The 18,367-nt window shown below is 42.7% G+C and overlaps 1 protein-coding gene across 10 annotated transcripts in view; it reads right to left on the reverse strand.

Annotated features, from left to right (window-relative positions):
* WLS (Wnt ligand secretion mediator) overlaps positions 1-18,367 on the reverse strand; it is a 207,855-nt gene that overhangs the window by 91,014 nt on the left and 98,474 nt on the right. For all 10 annotated transcript variants that reach the window (XR_011975891.1, XR_011975890.1, XR_011975893.1 and 7 more), the window contains exons 9-10: positions 16,705-16,848; positions 13,804-13,887 (exon numbers count right to left, since the gene is read on the reverse strand). Coding sequence is in view for 5 of the 10 variants with exons in the window: in XM_072649803.1 (XP_072505904.1) it covers positions 13,804-13,887; positions 16,705-16,848 (228 nt within the window). In the remaining 5 variants the exon portion in view is untranslated. The remainder of the gene's footprint in view (positions 1-13,803; positions 13,888-16,704; positions 16,849-18,367) is intronic.

Here is an 18,367-nt window from a genome sequence, read left to right on the forward strand (position 1 = left end):
AAGGGTGAACGCAAATGGAATGGAATACTATTGCGCTACAAGAAGTGATGAACAGGGAGACTTCAGAGAGGTCTGGAAAGACTTGTATGAACTGAAGCTGAGTGAAAGGAGCAGAACCAGGAGAACTCTGTACACAGCAACAACCACAGTGTGTGAGGAATTTTTCTGGTAGACTTAGTACTTCATCGCAACGCAAGGACTTAAATAATTCCCAATGGAATCTTAAGGCAAAATGCCTTCCACATCCAGGGAAAGAACTATGGAATTGGATCACAGAATAAAGCAGATCATTTTCCTTTGTATTATTTTGTTTTGTTTTATGATTTCTCCCATTCATTTTAATTCTTCTGTGCAACATGACTAAGGTGAAAATGTATTTAATAGGAATGTTTGTGTAGAATCCATATAAAATTGTATGCTGTCTTAGGAAGGAAGAGGGGAGGGAGGGGGGAAGGAGGGGAAGGGAGGGGAAAAACCTAAGATATATGGAAGTGATTGTAGAACCCTGAAAACAAATAAAACAACAATATTAAAAATAAGGGTGAATGCATTCTCCTAGGTACAGTAACAGGAATAATGTCCAGCTACCTCCTCCTATGGGAATTTAGTAGAGAAGCTGGGAGCTGCCTGGTGGCTGCACCCTAGGGGATACCCTGGCTAAATGAAGGTACAGAGTCCCATTCACAGGGGGCCTACATTCAAGGTGGTTCACACACCTAGAGTACTCCCCTCCCACTCTCTGGCCTCTTCACAGGCAGAGTCACAGGATTCTTCCCAACCTCTTTGCTCATTTATCCTCCACATCACGCCAACTAACCCCAGGCTACCCCAAGGTTCCCTCTCCATTCACTCTCCCTTGGTCACCTCATTGGTTCCCATGAGTTCAATGATAATCTCCATCCAGATGATTCCCAGAACTACAGATCTGGCCCACACCCACGTCACAAACTGCCTCCTGGATATTTTGAACAAAATGTTCTGGACGCATCTCAACCACGCTGTTCAAAACAGAACTCATTATTTTCTCCAAACTATTTCTATCAAGAACCTCTGCATCCTTCCAGTCACCGACCTTTGACACCTCAGCATCATCTTGGCTCCTCACTCTCACTTATCTCCCATGGGCAATCCAATGCCCAAATTTCATTGGTTGTCTCTTCCAAACATCTCAGGCATGATGTTACTTCCCTGCCACTGACACAGTCAATGCCAACATCCAACTTCAGACTCTCATTCCCCTCTCCCTGGGACATTGCACTAGCCTCAGTTTCCCTGCCACAAACCTTTCTCCACTCTAATCTAACCTCCACAGAACTACCAAAAATATTTTCCTAAGGTGGAAGTCTGATCATTTTGCCCATTAAACTCTGACCTTGTCAATCAAACTCTACTGATTCTATTACCTTTAGGATCCAACACAGAGTGCCCCAAATGTCTTAGGGCAGATGTTAGCTATTAAAGCTTCAAATTGCACTAAGATTTAGGGGATGCTCTATATAAATTCTTTTTGGTAAGCAGTCTGGCCTCTCACGTCTCTCCCAGTCTTCTTACACATTGCTGTTTTCCATGTACTCTGTGATTCAGTCCATCTGGCCAACTTGCTGCTTGGTACTCTCAAGACTCCATCTCCTGGTGCCAAGCCCTTGCTGGCACCAGTACCTAGGAGGCCTTCTCAGCTCCATCTTTCAAAAGTTCTTTCTTCCTTCAAGACTAAGCTCAAGCAGCCCCTCCTCCATGTAGCCTTTGTGCTTCTCCCAGATGCTTGTGGCCACCCTTCTTAAAATACTCATTGGGTATAGATATTAATGCATAGGATGATGTGTGAGCATGTTGTATCCCTATGAAGCTTTTTAAGCTCCCCTTCTCAAGGGCAGGCTGCACTTTGGTCTCTGTGGACCCTAGGACTGAGCACAGTGCCCATATATAGAAGGTGCTTAATAGATGTGTGTTGGCTGATTTAGTCCAACCCATGCAGGAAGAGAATCCCTCCTGTCAATGTCCACCTGACAAGGGCTCATGGAGCCTCCCAGGAGGGAGGTCCCCCTTCCTCTCTGGGGCAGCATGCCTTGTTAGAGCACTTTCCCCACCATGAGTTCAAACTTACCGCTTTGCACCTTCTCACCACTGTTCTTGGTTCTGTCTTCTGAGGTCATAGGAAATAAGACTCTTTCTTCCTCCAGCAGATATCCCTTCACTCTGAGGATAGCAATCTGTCCTCCCTGAATCTCCTCTACCCCAGGCCAGTCAGTCCCAGCTCAATCACACAATGCCCAGGTGACATGACTGGCCCCTCTGAGTGGTCTTCCTCTGAGAAGCCCCTTCTGAAGTCATGGCATTCGGAACTCAGTGCAGTAAACCAGAGGAGGTCTCACAGGGCAGAGCCCCTCTCCCTCCTGGAAGCCATGATCATTTCGCATCAGCTTGGTTGGTGCTACCTCAAGTCTTGACTCAGAATCCTAGAACTGAAGACCTGGAATATTCCTTGGAGAAGAATTGAGTCTATAAAAAAATCCCACTACCACATACCTAAGAAGCGGTCATTCAGCCTCTGTTGACTTTAAACTCCACAAAGTTAGAAAATCTTACACCTGAGGCCAATCCCCACATTTTATAGGGATGACACAACCCAGGTTGACAGACTTGCCATGAATTAGAGACGTGGAATTCTGAAGACTCTGTCACATTCCCAGTTCAGCTACACACTGGCTGTGTAACCCTGGGCACCTGGCTTTATCTCGCATTGCAAACTCCATCCAGATTGTCTAGCTCAAGAACCTCTGCTGGCAACTCCCCCTTCACAATCTGGCTCTAACTCTCTGATCCCTGATGTGACACTCCCTCCAGATCTCTGCACCTTTGGAAGGGCTGTTTCCTATGCCTATGATGCATTCCCTCCTAACCCACAACTCGTAGAAATCAATCAACTGATAAATTTCTAGTAATTAAGCACCTCCTATGTGCTCGGTACTGTGGATACAAAAAGAGGCAAAAGACAGTCCTGATCTCAAGAAACTTATAGTCTAAAACTGGGGGGAGACAAGTCAACAAATCTATAAAAAGTAGACTTCATACAGGATAAACAGGAAATGATTACCAGAGGGAAGGCACTTGAATGAAGAGGGGCTGGCGAAGGTTTCCTGAAGAAGGTGGGATTTAGCTTCTAGCACAGCTCAATTCAAATGCCATTCCTACAGGGAGCCTATCCCAACTGCCCCCATCCAATTTCGCCCCCTGTTACCTGTTACAGTCTGCCCTTCTTCCAGAAATTGTTGCAGATATTTTATATTTATTTTTCTATGTATATTTTAATTTCCCCAACACAATTTCCTTGAGGACATGGGCTGTTTCATTTGTCTTGTATTCTCAATGCCTAGCATTGTGCCAACAGTGCGCATTGAATACGTGTCCAATGAACCAATGAATGACAGTGACCGTGGAATAAATGTCACTGATCTCCTCCTGATCCTGGGCATGGCACTGAGGACCTAGAGGCAGTCGGGTACAGTTGAAAAAGCACGAGTCACACACAGTGAGGCTACAGATTCCAGACTCTGCTGCTTACTCTATCTATGACATTAAGTAGGTCACTTTTCACCGCTAAACTACAGTTTTCTGTAAAATGAGTATATGAATATCTGCCCTATTCCACAGGCTTGCTGTAAGGAGTGTGCTTTATAAACTTGAAAGTCCTGCATTTGAACTCTAAAGTATAGGGTCCCTTGCATGAATCACCATTTTGCCTCCTACCTCGAGAAGGAGAAAGGTAGTTTTGCAATACAGTCCTATTGTGGGGAATCACAGACTGATTTGTTTTTTTGTTTTTAATGTTTCCTCAGTTTCTTTACCTGAAGGGGGGGTGGGCCCTTTCAGCTCTAAACATTATAACCAAGAAATGTCAGTAGCCCCCATTTTTTGATGCTTCAAATATGAATTATTTGAATGTTGTTCTTTCTCCCTGACATCATCTGTATCTCACGTTGATACTTTTAGACACTGATTCATACTGAACAAATATAGACACAGCTCCCTATGTATAGAAAGTTGAAACCTACTTCAGTAGCTACTGAGAAGCTCTGAACTCAAAGGATGAGAATAAACAGTGAGGAATAACAGACAAATATAAAAATAAGAGCTATTGACATGTGCCAAAGGGTTATTTCCTTTATAATCTTGCTTTCAACTGTATTTCTATATGACATCACAGGGAGTAACTGGTCACTATTTTGTAATGTTATTTTAACAAAGTTATATTTTTCAATGAAAAATGTGATTCAGTTTCTTTATTTTTCAATTGATGGAGAAGATAAGAGTAAATGAACAGCAACGTTCTTTGTAGCTTTTATACTATCCCATGATTTTAAATCTATGCAGTCTATGTGCCCTGTCTTGGCTCTCAGATAATGATGGTTGGGAGTGAACTCATTTTCTAGTAGCCCTGGTCACAGCTTCTAAAAATTCAGACACTTTACCTAGGAGGAAGTAATCAGTGAGCAAACATGTATAAAGTGCCTACTAGGTGCCAGGTACTGTGCTAAGTACTGGGGATACAAATAAAAATTTAACGAAAGACAGTCCTTGCCTTCAAGGAGCTTATAGTCTAAAAATCAAGGCTACTAAGTAGTGACAGCCTCTCAGTCTCACTCATTGGCTTTGAACTTTCAATGAGGTAAGGTTGAATTCAACCTGGCAAGTTCAATTTTTGGAAGTCGGTTTTTCCTCTCTATGAGATTTGGAGGCAAAAGACCTGGGTTCAAATCTTAGCTCTTTCATTTACTACCTGTGTGACCTTGTGCAAGGAACTTCATCTGTCAACCTGGGCTTCAGTTTCCTCTGTAGAACAAAGGGGAGGATGAGCTGATCCCTTGCAGCTCAAAGTCCTAGGATGCCATCTGTGACCACTTGTACAGAGTGCCGCATCCCGAGATGTGGAAAATACCCAGGACAATAAGGAGTCAGAAGGCCTTGGTTCAAGTCAGCTTGACAGACATTTATTAAGAGCCTTCCAGGTCTTTTTTGTACTTTATTATTTTGGGGTTTGGGATGTGGGTCTGTGATTTGCTTTGTAACATGGCTAATATGATGATGTTTTGCATGACTGCACAAGTATAATCTGTTTTAAAACATTTTCTTTCTCAGAGAGGGGCAGGAGGGTCAGAGGGAAAGAATCGAAATTTTCAGAAATGAAGGTTAAAATTTTTTGTTTACATGTAATTGAGAAAAAAATAAATTAAATGTAAAAGAAAAATGTGATACTTCTAAAAAAAGAGCCTACTATGTGCCGGACACTTTGCACAAAGACAAAACAAAATGGTCTCTGTCATCAGAGAGCTGACATTTATTAGGTTCTCAAGCACCATCTCTGCCACTGACTAGGTCTATGTGACCCTGGGCAAATCATGTAAACTCTCTGGACTTAATCACCTCGTCTGTAAAATGGGGATAATAATTCTTCTACCACCACCCTCAAAGGCAAAGACAGTATGGCATAGTGGATAGAGAGCCAGTCTCAGAACCAGGAAGACCTGGGTTCAGTTTTCATGTTTGATATACCAATTAGTCCGTCAATAAACATATATTAAGTGTTTACTTAACAAATGTGCCAAGTACTGAGCTGGGCACTTGGAATTTGAAGGAAAAATAGTTCTTGCCCTCAAGAAGCTCCCATTCTCACAGAGAAGGCAACACCTTACATAACTGGATACATACGGAGGAGGTGAAAGGGAATCTTAGCCCCAGGAAAGCCCTTCTGCACAATTCATTCTTTGACCTTAGTCTTGGAGGAACCCCTGATGTAGATGGGAGAATGGAGAACATTCCAGGCACTGTACCCCAGCCACTGCAGACTCCCAGGCAGGAGATGGGGACAGCCCAAGCACTGCATGTGTAGGAATGGGGACAGGAAAAGGGGTCAGTTATAGAGTCAGAGAGGGGCTTCTATTTTATTCTAGAGGTGAGAGTTAATGACTGTTATTAAACGAAAGAAAAACTTAATTCAGACTATTCATTGGAAGGTCAAATTCTGAAGCTGAAGTGCTTTGACCACATAATAAGTAGATAGGAATCATTAGAAAACACCCTGAGGTTGGGAAAGATTGAAGGCAGAAGAAAAGGGGGATGGCAGAGGACAGAGAGTGCCATGGAAAAATAAGATGAGCTTAGACAGACTTGGGGAGAGGGTGGAGGACAGAAGGGCCTGGCATGCTACAGACCAGAGGGTCACCAAGAGACAGACATGATTGAGCAACAAGAAGGAGCCATGGGCATTCACTAAATACCAAGAATGATCAGACCTATGCATTAAGATCACTTGGGCAGCTGTGTGGAAGAGGAGTCAGAGTGGGGGAAGTTGAGGCAGGGTGGTAGCAATGGCAAGAGAGGGTGAGTGTATACAAGCAATTCATTTAATCACTCAGATTCCTATTTCCCCATTTAGGAGTCCTCATGCTAATGAAATCATTGGTCTACAATTCAGCCAAATATCACCTTCACAGGGTTATTGGGAGCAGAACACTTTGTAAATTGTAAAACTATATTTAAAAAGATTATTATTAATATTGTTGTTGTTAGTAAGAAAAATATTCATTTATTTGACTAGAGGCAAGAATAGGGTCCTTTCTCTAAGAAGGAAAAAAAAACCCAAATACTTTTTGAGAGGCTAATTTCATATAGCATTTAAAATTTTTCAGAAGGGTGGAGCCAAGATGGTAGAGTAGAAGCAGAAACTTGCTAGATCTCTCCTCCCAAACCCAGGCAAATACTCATACAAATACATTAAAAAATGACTCTAAACAAATTCTGGAGCTGAAGAACCCACAGAATGATGGAGTGAAGCAAATCTCCAGCCCAAGACAGCCTGGAAGGTTGATGGGAAACGTCTACCATGCCATGCTGTGAGCAGAGCACAGTCCAGCATGGGCCATGTCAGCACAGATAGGACCTGAGCAGGCCTTGAGGGGACTGAATCTCTGGCACCTGTGGCAGTTTCCAGACTTCATGACCCCAAAAGTCTGAGGACAAAGTGGAAGGTCAGTGGGAAAAACCTGTTGGATCTGTGTGAGAGAGAAGAGTGGTCTGGCCAAACTCCAGAGTGCTGGAGGAGGTGGAAGAGCCTGTGGAAGAGGAGCCCATGGCAGCTACAGCAGCAGCAGGGGCAGCAGCAGCCACTGTTTCTGGAGCTCTAGGCCTACAGATTGTGAGTGGATTGAGCAACTGACAGTATACACCCTCATCCACACTAGAAGCAGAGAACTACCTTGACAAAGAATTCAAAGTCAAATAAATGGCTGGGGAAATGAGTGAAAAGCAGAAAAAGAATCAGATTAAAGAATCTTACTTTGGTGACAAGGAAGACAAAATATACAAACAGAAGAAGAAAAAAAAGTCAAAACTCCTACATCCAAAGCCTCCAAGAAAAATACAAATTGGTCTCAAGCCATGGAAGAGCTCAAAAGGGATTTTGAAAATCAAGTAAGAGAAATAGAACAAACATTGAGAAGAGAAATGAGAGTGATCCAAGAAAAATCATGAAAAATGAGTCAACAGCTTTTTAAAGGGGACCCCAAAATGCTGAAGAAAATAGCCACTTAAAAATAGACTGTCAAATGGCAGAAGAGATCCAAAAAGCCAATGAGGAGAAGAATGCCTTAAAAAGCAGAATTGGCCAGAGGGAAACGGAGATGCAAAAGGTCCCTGAAGAAAATAATTCCTTAAAGATTAGAATGGAGCCGATGAAAGCTAATGACTTCATGAAAATTAAGAAATTATAAAACAAAACCAAAGGAATGAAAAAATAAAGAAGACAATGTGAAATATCACGGAAACACAACTGACCTGGAAAATAGATCCAGGAGACACAATTTAAAAATTATGGGACTACCTGAAAGCCATTATCAAAAAATAGCCTGGACATCATCCTTTAAGAAATTATCAGGGAAAACTGCCCTGATATTCTAGAACTAGAGGGTAAAATAGATATTGAAAGAATCCACAGATTGCCTCCTGAAAGAGACCTTCAAAGGAAAACTTCTAGAAATATTGTAGCCAAATTCCAGAGTTCCCAGGTCAAAGATTAAATACTGCAAGCAGCCAGAAAGAAACAATCCAAGTATTGTGGAAACACAATCAGGATAACACAAGATCTAGCAGCTTCTACATTAAGGGATTGAAGGGCATGGAATAAGATATTCCAGAAGTCAAAGGAAGTAGGATTGAAACCAAGAACCACCTACCAAGCAAAAGTGAATATAATACTTCGGGGTGGGGGAAATGGTCATTCAATGAAAGAGAGGACTTTCAACCATTCTTGATGAAAAGATCAGAGCTGAATAGAAAATTTGATTTTCTTACACAAGAATCAAGAGAAGCATGAAAAGGTAAACAGGAAAGACAAATCATAAAGGATTTACTAAAGTTGAGCTGTTCATATTCCTACATGGAAAGATCATGTTTGTAACTCTTGAGACTTTTCTCAGTATTAAGGTAGTTGTAGGGATTATATACATATAGACAGAGGCACAGGGTGAGTTAAATAGGTAGGGATGATATCTAAAAATTAAAATTAAGGGGTGAGAAATATAGTGGGAGGAGAAAGGGAGAAATAGAATGGGGTAAATTATCTCACATAAAAGAGGCAAAAAAAAGCTTTTTCAATAGAGGGGAAGGGGGAGGGAGGTGAGAGAAAAAGAGTGAAAGTTTCATCGAATTTGGCTTAAGGAGGGAATAATATACACATTCAATTTGGTATGAAAATCTATCTTACACTACAGGAAAGTAGGGGGGAAGGGAATAAGTATGATAGAAGGGAAGCAAATGGGAGGAGGGGGCAATTAGAGGTAAACACTTTTTTGAGGAAGGACAGGGTCAATAGACAGAATAGAATAAATGGGGGGCAGGATAGGATGGAGGGAAATATAGTTAGTCTTTCATATCATGACTGTCATGGAAGTGTTTTGCATGACCACACATGTATAACCTACATTGAAGTGCTTGCCTTCTCAGTGGGGATGGTTGAGGAGGAAGGGAGGGAGAGAAGTTGGAACTTAAAGTTTTAAAAACAAATGTTAATAATTGTTTTTACATGCAACTCGGAAATAAGACATGTAGGTAATGGGGTATAGAAATGTATCTTGTGCTAAAACAAAATAGAGGGGAAGGGGATGAGAGAAGGGAGAGGTGTGATAGAAGGGAGAGCAGATTGGAGGAAGGGATGATTGGAACGCATGATGTCTTGGGGTGGGTTGAGGGGGGAGGTGGGAAGAAAATTTGGAACTCACAATCTTATGGAAGTGAATGTTGAAAACTAAAAATAAATAAATTAATTAGAAGCTTCTACTTTAAAAAAAAATTTCAAAGGGTTTTAACACCCTATCTCATTTGATCCTATGATGTAGGAAGGGGCTATTACTGTCCCCATTTTACAGATGAGAAAACTGATGAAATATTTCTATGGAATAGGACCCTTGCACAATGCAGCAAAGTAGCAAAGGATTATTTACACAGGCCTTTGGGAATTTGCCTTGGTGGGATCTGACCTGAAACTTCACACCAGCCAGGTCGGGCTTGCCCATCATGAAGGTCAGTGATCGTCTCCATGCATCACATGCATGCTCTCTGATCTTCCCGCCTGAAGAGCCAGGCTGCTGCGTTTGCAGTCTTGAAAAATGTCAGGCCATTAAAAGCCCAACTACAAAGTCCTCGGGGTCACTGCATTCTCCAGCCCCTCCCTCAGCCCCTCATTCTAGGTCATTCGGCTTTAAGATTCCTCTTGAATTCGATTTCATGCAGCTTAAAGCCCAGGCAAGCTCTCCCAGCAAGCAGTGGGATACAATGAGGTTTTTTTAGAAACATTCCTTTCCCTGAGGGCTGGGATCCATTTCAAAAAGTTACTCAACGGGTCCTTCTTTTAGGTGAGATCACCACTGAGACTACTCGAAAACGGTATTAAAAAAAATCCTGTAATGACTCTATTAAAACATTACCTGGGAGACATCTCGTTATGCCCAAAAATGTCTTAGATGTCTATAAATAAACCTTTAAAAAAAGCAGCAGGAAGAATGTAAGGAACTAATGGAATCTGAAATGTACCTCCCGCTCCTCTCCTTCAGCCAAAATCCACCCTGGATAATTTTCGTACTAGATATAAAAAGACAGACAAGGGACAGCCGTGAGATGGGAAACATGGCGGAGATGTAATATTAATCCTCTCCAAACTTCACCCACCAGCTGAGCTCCCTTGAAGACTGTCCTCCTTTGCTTGTAAAGCCCACACTAATTAAACATTTAGAAGATTAAGATTGAGCAACAACTCTTTGTTTTAAAGAGAAGCAGAGGGTCCCACTTGGCTCTTAGAGAAGAGGAGGAGCTGAGGCTCATGGGGGAAATTGAATTTCTCTGGATCAAGAACTGGAAATAGACATTTAGTGGAAATCAACCTTTTCTCTATCAATTCTGGTTCAAACTGCCTTCTTTCCCCAGGGATTGTCCAATTCTTCCCCTGCTTTCTGAGGCTAAAAATGATGGGCTGTCTTGAGAAGTGGAGGGGTGGGATTCAAACCAAACCTGGATAACCAAATTTCAGGAGCACTACAGAGCTATGGGGTTGACTCAATGGCCCTTGAGATCCCTCTCAACATTGAGACTCTTTAATCATCCTTTACCTTCTGTTTCCTGAGAAGTAAGACAGATGGCTGATTAAACTGCCCTTGAAAGTCCCCCTTAGCTCTCAATTCATGAGCCTGGGGCAGCTAGGTGGTGCATGGATAGAGCACCAGTGCAGGAGTCAGGAGGACCTGAGTTCAAATCTCACCTCAGACACTTGACACTCACTAGCTGTGTGACCTTGGGCAAGTCACTTAACCCCAATTGCCTCATCCTGGGTCATCTCCAGTCATCCTCATGAATATCTGGTCACTGGATCCAGATGGTTCTGGAGGAGAAGTGAGGCTGGTGATGGTGCACAGCCCACCCTCACTCAAAGTCAAGTGCAAGTCATGTCATCATTTCTCTGATGGCATGGTCTTCTTCGACAATGAAGGGTGAACACACACAATCTGTGAACTTATAATTGTGTGATCTGAGATGAGGTTGGTGAGAAAATTAGTCAAGGGGTAGGCTTGGGAAGAAAAACGAGAACTTCAGATGTGTTCTTTCTCCTTTTCCATTCCTAGTCAATCATGATAGCTCTCTTGATTTGGAAAGAGTACCAGAGTGGACCTGGGTCCAAACTCAACTCTGCCTCTTACTGTCTGGATAAACTTGGAAAAAGTGCTTTGTCTCCGTTTCCCCCCCTGTAAAATGAGGATGTTGGATTAGCTGGCTTTTGAAGTCCCTTCTACCTCTGAACTTCTGTGACTCTAGGCCAGGGCTTTTTAACCTTTCTTGTGTCCTGGATATCTGGCGAAATCTATGGACTCTCAGACCCACGTTTTTGAATGCATAAAAACCCCCACAGGATAGTTATTGAAATTCACTTATCCAAAGAAGAAAAGACAGAAAAGTTTGCAGACCCCCAGTTATGCAGCCCTGCAGTGTAAATCTCCCAATCCAGTGAGCCTTAGGAGCCTGGAACTAAGCATTCTGGGATGTGGGAACAAGGGATTTGGTGAAATTCAGGTCACTGTGTACATGCTCACGTTTGACTCAGCTAGCTGCATGAAAACTCATTCATGATTTAGGACACGACCCTTTGGTTGCACTCCAGCTCATGAGAGAAAGTTCCATGGTGCCCCAAGGTTTGATAAATAAACATTTAGGGATAAAGACAGGGTGGCTCTAGGCCTGGACAGATGCTGTCTAAGGAAAGTACTTCATAGAGCATCAGTATCCCCATCTTAAGCTTCTCAGAGTTAAGAACATGAACGATGTCTGGTGGAAGCAGGAAGTGGAGCTCCTACAATGGATATAGCCCTTGGGGATTTAGTCCTGGTTAGCAACTAGTGCCTCTCAGGTGCTGGGCACATAGGTAGGGGTTCCAATCTTGAAAATTTCCTCACCTGTAAAATAGGGATAATAACAGCACTTCCCTCCCAGGGTTCTTGTGAAGATGAAATGAGATAATATTTGCAAAGTGCTTAGCACAGTCCCTGACACATAGTAGGTGCTAGATTAATGCCTCTTTCTTCCTTGTTTCCTTGTGTGTCATTTCTAGTCCAGCCACCTATTCATTGGTCATCACTGGTCCCGAATGGCAGGACTCTTCATTGTCTCCTCAATAAGGATGTAATTATTTTTGTATTTGGTAACAAATAACAAGTATTTGTTAAGTGTCTACTATGTGCCAGGCATTGTGTTAAGTCTTTTACAAATATAATTCCATTTGATTCTCACCACAACCCTGGGAGGCAAGTTCTATTATCCTTATTTTACAGATGAGGAAACTGAGGTATTCAGAGGTGAAGGGACATTACAGTTAGTAAGTAGTTGAAGTCACATTTGAACTCAAGTCTTCTTGACCCTATGCCCAGAGCTCTATCCACTGAACCATTTGTAAACTAATCTCTACTCTAAAGGATCTTGTGTTCTAATGGGGAAGACAGCAAATACACATAAAATATGTAGCATAAATATTAAGTTAATAAAAACACATAAAGTTGTTGAATACAACATAGTTTAGGACAGAGGGCACTAGCAGTTTGGGGGAACAGGATAAAAATCATGAGGACGATGGTGTGTAAGCTGAGAGTGATTTCCTGGCATGGGAGGCAGTCACTACAAAGGCAGAATGGTATTATCTGTGAGTACCAGAGAGTAGACCAGTGTGAGATGGGGAGAATAGGCCAGGAAAGCTGAACAGATGAGTTGGGCCCAGGCTCTGAAGTGCTTTAAAAGCTAAACAGGGGATTTCTATTTTAACTACAGACAACAAGAAGCTATTGGAGATGCCAGTGTAGGGGAGTGGCGCAGTCAGGTCTGGGCCCAAGGAAGATTTCTCCATCAGCAACATTTAGGAAGGACAAAGGTAGAAACAGGAAGCAGGCAGGTTATGAGCAGTCTGCTTCTGTGATCTTTTTTCCATTTGGACAGATTCAAAAACATTCACTCAATCACCTTGTTCATTACATGAAGTCACATACAAAGGCTTACGAAGATGCCCTCTTCCCTCCTAGAGGTGGATGACAAGGCATTCATTCATTCATTCATTCATTCATTCATTCATTCATTCATTCCACAACACTTACTAAATGCCTACTGAATGCAGATAACTACGTGAGAGGCCAGAAGAATATAATTTCAGGTAAGATAACATCCTTTGTCTTGTGGAATTGATAATTGGGGAGGGAGAGAGGCCGCCAGCATCAATCACTGTGATGCCCAATGTGAACTGCTAAGTACATGAGAGGGATGCAAAGTAAATTGCTTTTGAGAAAAACACAGTTCTCATGTACATCAATGCCAGAAGCTCTTGTTTGGTGGTAGCAGAGAATCAGACACGAAGCAGATGCCCATCCACCGGGCAATGGCCAAAGACATGGCAGGCCTGGCATGTAAGGAACATGGAGAAGAAAGGAAAGGCTCCCATGAATTGATGCAAAGTGAAGTAAGGAGAACCAGGAAAGCAACATAGCCAGGGACCACAACCATGGAGATAGGAAGCTTAGCAGTGGCATCCTGATTCAACATTGCTTCTTAGTTTCCTGATCCCTGACTTCTCCACATTACTGAGTCTTTTGCCCAGGACCTCAAAGGAAACCAGATTTAGAACTAGAGAGGGCCTCAGAGGGCACAGGGACCACTGCCCTCATTGCCTAGAGGAGAAATCAAGGTCTCAACAGAAGAGCCCCCAAACTCACCCACCCAGACACTTACCTGGCTCACAATAAAGAAGATGACTGTCATGGCGGCACAAGCCAAGGTGACGAGCATGAGAAATTTGAACCGGAAAATCAGGCCCTGTTTGGAGGAAGCACAAATGTCTCTTTCAGGCCCCATGAGGCATAGCCAAAGGGCTGGGTCTCACGCTTCTGTGGAAAATGTCATGGCGGCTTCCAAACACGCACAAACACCATGTGCAGGACCTTAGTGTCTGACCTGCCAAGGTCATGCAGCTCAGTTTCCCTCAGGGGAGGGATAGAAGGCAGGCATTTCCTAGAACCCAATTTTTTCCTATGCCCTTATCTCCTACAAAACAGGGATTCCAGAGACCAGAAAATCAAATTAATAGCAAGTCTCACGGTTAATTTCCCCACTAAGCTGGTTATGATTCTCTGCAGGAGCTCCAAGAAACCAAGCCTGGGTTTCTCTGACATTCTAATGCAGTTCTGCTCTGACGAGCAGACAGAAATGCACAGGGCTGCCAGCGCGCCAGGGGCTGACTGGAATTTTTCCCACTTCTGAAAAGAGGAGCAGGCTTTGCCTATGGTTACTTATAATGGCGGCCATTGACATAAGCTTGAAGGATTAGGGTGCTGTGGGTATGAATCCAGGAAGACCTGGGTTCCTCATGTCTTATGATCAGCACAGTGTCTGGCACATAGTAGGTATTTAAATGTTTATTGATTGATTAATTCCAGATTCAGTGTTCTTCCCATTGTACCACGATACTCAGTGAAATAACATTGGCAAAGCATTTTGGAGACCTCCACATGCTACATAAATGCTGTCACTTATCATTTATAAACCAGGTTGGCATCATTATTGAGAAGTATTGGCTTTCTTTAAACACAGATCTGACCATGGGATTTCCTCAGTCAGTAACTTCCAGTGGCTCCCTTATTGCCTCTGGGATAAACTAAACTCCTCTGTTTTGTTTTTTTAAAAGCTCTTTACCACCTGCCCCCACCCTATCTTTCCAGGATCAATGGACATTGTTACTCCCCCTCTGGCACTCTGTGACTCAGCCAAATTGATTTTCTCTTTCTTTGCTCTTTATACATCATTTCCCATCTCCATGCCTTTGTACTGACCAGCCACCATGCCTAGAATGAACTCCCTCCTTACCTCCACCTCATAGAGTCTCTCTTCCTTCAGGAGGGAGAAGTGCTCAAATACCACCTGAAGCCTTTCCTACCTTCCCTAGCTGCTCATGACCTTCCTCCTTCCGTACTGATCTCCTATCTAACTAGGTTGTATTGATTTTCTTTGTATTTATCCTGCATATACATATATATACATACACACATATATATAATATAAATATATCTGAATATATTGGACATAAATATATATGATATACACATATGCACAAATATCTTATATTTAAATATTATATATAATTTAAATGTACTCTATATGCATACATTTAAAGTATATGTGCTATATAATTTAAATATATCATAAATATATCTGAATATATTGGACATAAATATATATGCATTTATAAATGTACATGCATATAAATATGTGCATTTGTACCCAAATATATTTTATATTTAAATATTTTATATATAATTTAAATATATTCTATCAACATATAATATATATAAATATATGGAATATGGAATTTAAATATATCATATAAATATATTATATAGAATTTAAATATGAAAATGATATATTATTTATACATATAAACACACACAGCAAACTCCACTCCCAATAGAATGTCAGTGCCTTGTGCATTGTGGTTGTTTCATTCAGTATATCTTTAGCCATAGGAACAGGCGCATAGTAGGTACTACATAAATACTGGTTGATAGATTTCCATATATTATAACTTTTTAGCTTCATAACAGCCCTGGGAGGAAAGTACTACTGTTGGTATTATACCCATTTTACAGAAGAGGTAAACAAGGTTGGAGACCCTGGAGGAACTAGTCCAAGGTCACATAGCTAGCTAGTGGTTGATGGTGGTGGAATTTGGACCAGGTCTCCCGAGATTCAAGGTACCATACTACCTTCATATGAGGTTCCAAAGATGCCAGGCCCTTTTTCAGGGAGAGTTAGGGTACCCTGTGCCCATTCCCTGTGTTCTGTGCCCAGGATCATTCCAGGCATGGAATTAGAAAGCCTTTTGCCTCAGTGCATTTCTTCAGTGACAATTCTTATTTTCAGAGAGAGGAGAATAGGTAGCATTTAGATGAAGCTCTAAGGTTTGCAAAGTGCTTTACAAACAATGTCTTATATGATCCTCATAACCACCCTGGGAGGTAGGTGCTATTATTAATACTTCCTCCTCCCCATTTTGTAGTTGAAGATACTGAGTCTGGCTGAGGTTACATAGCATGCTCCAGGTCACACTCCCAGTAAGTGCCTGAGACAGGGTTGGAACTCAGATCTTTCCAACTCCAAGCCCAGCATTCCCCACACTGGGTCACCAACTTGAATCAATCCCCCTTGTGTGAGGTCTCTATATTGGTGCAGTCCATGACGGGATGACTAAGGGCTGCTGAGATCTGCTCCTCACCTCCTTACTTACTCTGTGCTGAGTGTCACCTGACCTTCCCTTAGCCTAAGCCGACCCTTGCTGCAAATCTAATAAAATGTCTCCAAAGTTAGATCCCAGAGGAAACAGAATAAGCTGAGAAATTTCTTCCTCTTGGATGCTAGAGATGAATCAAGAGACATGAACCCCAGGAAATTCCTGAGTGGAGGCAGACTGGTTCAGTGGTTTCTGAGGTCAGGATGAGTCTGTGAGCTTCCACAGGGACCCCAAAGGGGACATTGGTTATGCTATTTGTATATGGAGACCAGGGCTACCAGAGTTGGGGGGACTGGGAAGCTTCCTTCACTTTCTCTTCTGAATGGCCAGGGTGAATGGAGAAGGCTTACCTCATAGTGCAGCCGGCGAACCTTGCTCATGGCAGGAAGGCTTGACTGCTTTCCACTGATGTTCCGGAACACCTGGAAGACCATGAAACACAGAAACAGGAAGTAGAGGCAAAGGCAGATCCCAGCAACAATGATGAAAGCCATCTGATAGCTTCAGGTAAAGGAAAAGATGGTAGAGACTGACAGGACAAAACCAGGAGGCTGGCTTTTCAGCATACCCCACCCAGGAGGATGTAAATATCAGCTGATGGATTGTGATCCTCATGACTATTGTTAGGACACATAGTCAACCAGGCACTCTGCTAAGTGTTGGGATACAGAGAAAGAAAATAAAACCTACCCTGCCCTCAAAAAGCCCTCTTTCTAATGGGAAAGATGACGTGACAATTGGGCTCTAAGAAGGATTTGACCAATTTCACAAGTGGAGGGAACTCCCATCACCCACGCAAGTTGGCGCCCTTTCTATAACTTAAGCTCCTAGAGAGTTGCCTAGGCAGTCAAATGGCTTGCCCAGGGTTATACAGCCATGGGATATCAAAAGCTGGACTTGAACCCAGCTCTTCCTGTGTTCCAAGGCAAGCTCTCTATCTGCTAGGACACACTGCCTGTATCATCATCATCATGATCACCACCACCACCATCACCATCAGCATCATCACCACTATCATCATCACCATCAGCAGCATCACCACCATTACCATCATTACCACCACCACCATCACCATCACCATCACCATCATTACCACCACTACCATCATCACCACCATCATCATCACCACCATCATTACCACCATCATCATCATCACCACCACCATCATTATTAGCAATAGCAGTCTGTTGTAGGACTGGTTCTATCTGAACTCCATCAAACAAAATTAGAAGAATGAGATAGTGGCAGTAATAACACTAACTGGCATTTACATCACGCTTTAACCTTTGTAAAGTGCCCGGTCAAGTCAGAGCTAGATGTTGTGAGGTCAAGTGCTTCATGTATCCTTATTATTATTATTTCTATTTTACAGAGGAGGAAAGTGAAGCTCACAGATATCAGCTGATTTGCCAGGATGGCACATCCAGTAAATGCCTGAGGCGGCATCAAGAGCTCGGATCTTGTGAACGCCAAGCCCAGCATTCTATCCATGCCACAAGACTCAGCAATCAAAAAGGAAGACAGTAAACCGGGCTGGACCCTAAATGTACTGGCTATCTAAGGACTTCCCAGGTTGGCCTTGGGTTCAAGTAAGAGAAATGGAGTTGTCTGCAACTGAGATCCCCTAATCTCGCAGGGAAGGGCAGCTATTTTTCATTTCCCCAAACCTGAAGATCTCTTGAGTGGTGGGGAAGGGGATGCAGACAGGAGGCTGGAGATTCCGATGATAAAGTCCTTAGGCAAACAGCAGGGGTGGGATGGGAGGTCCAAGGGCTAGATGGATAAATGCTTTCTGACTGATGAGTTTCAGGCTACGTGGCACACAGAAGGTTCCTCAAATGAAGGAAACAGAAGGAAATCAGATCTGCCGATGCAGCACTCCCCCTATCGTGGGGGTATATGACATAAACACATCCCTTAACACACAAGTCATGGACTTAGAGCTGGACAAGAACTTGAACCCTTCCCTTGTACAGAGGATGAGCTCTTTGAATGCAGAGAGTTTTATTTTTA

This window comes from Notamacropus eugenii, chromosome 2 (genome assembly GCF_028372415.1).
Source record: "Notamacropus eugenii isolate mMacEug1 chromosome 2, mMacEug1.pri_v2, whole genome shotgun sequence".
Classification (NCBI taxonomy): Eukaryota; Metazoa; Chordata; class Mammalia; order Diprotodontia; family Macropodidae; genus Notamacropus; species Notamacropus eugenii.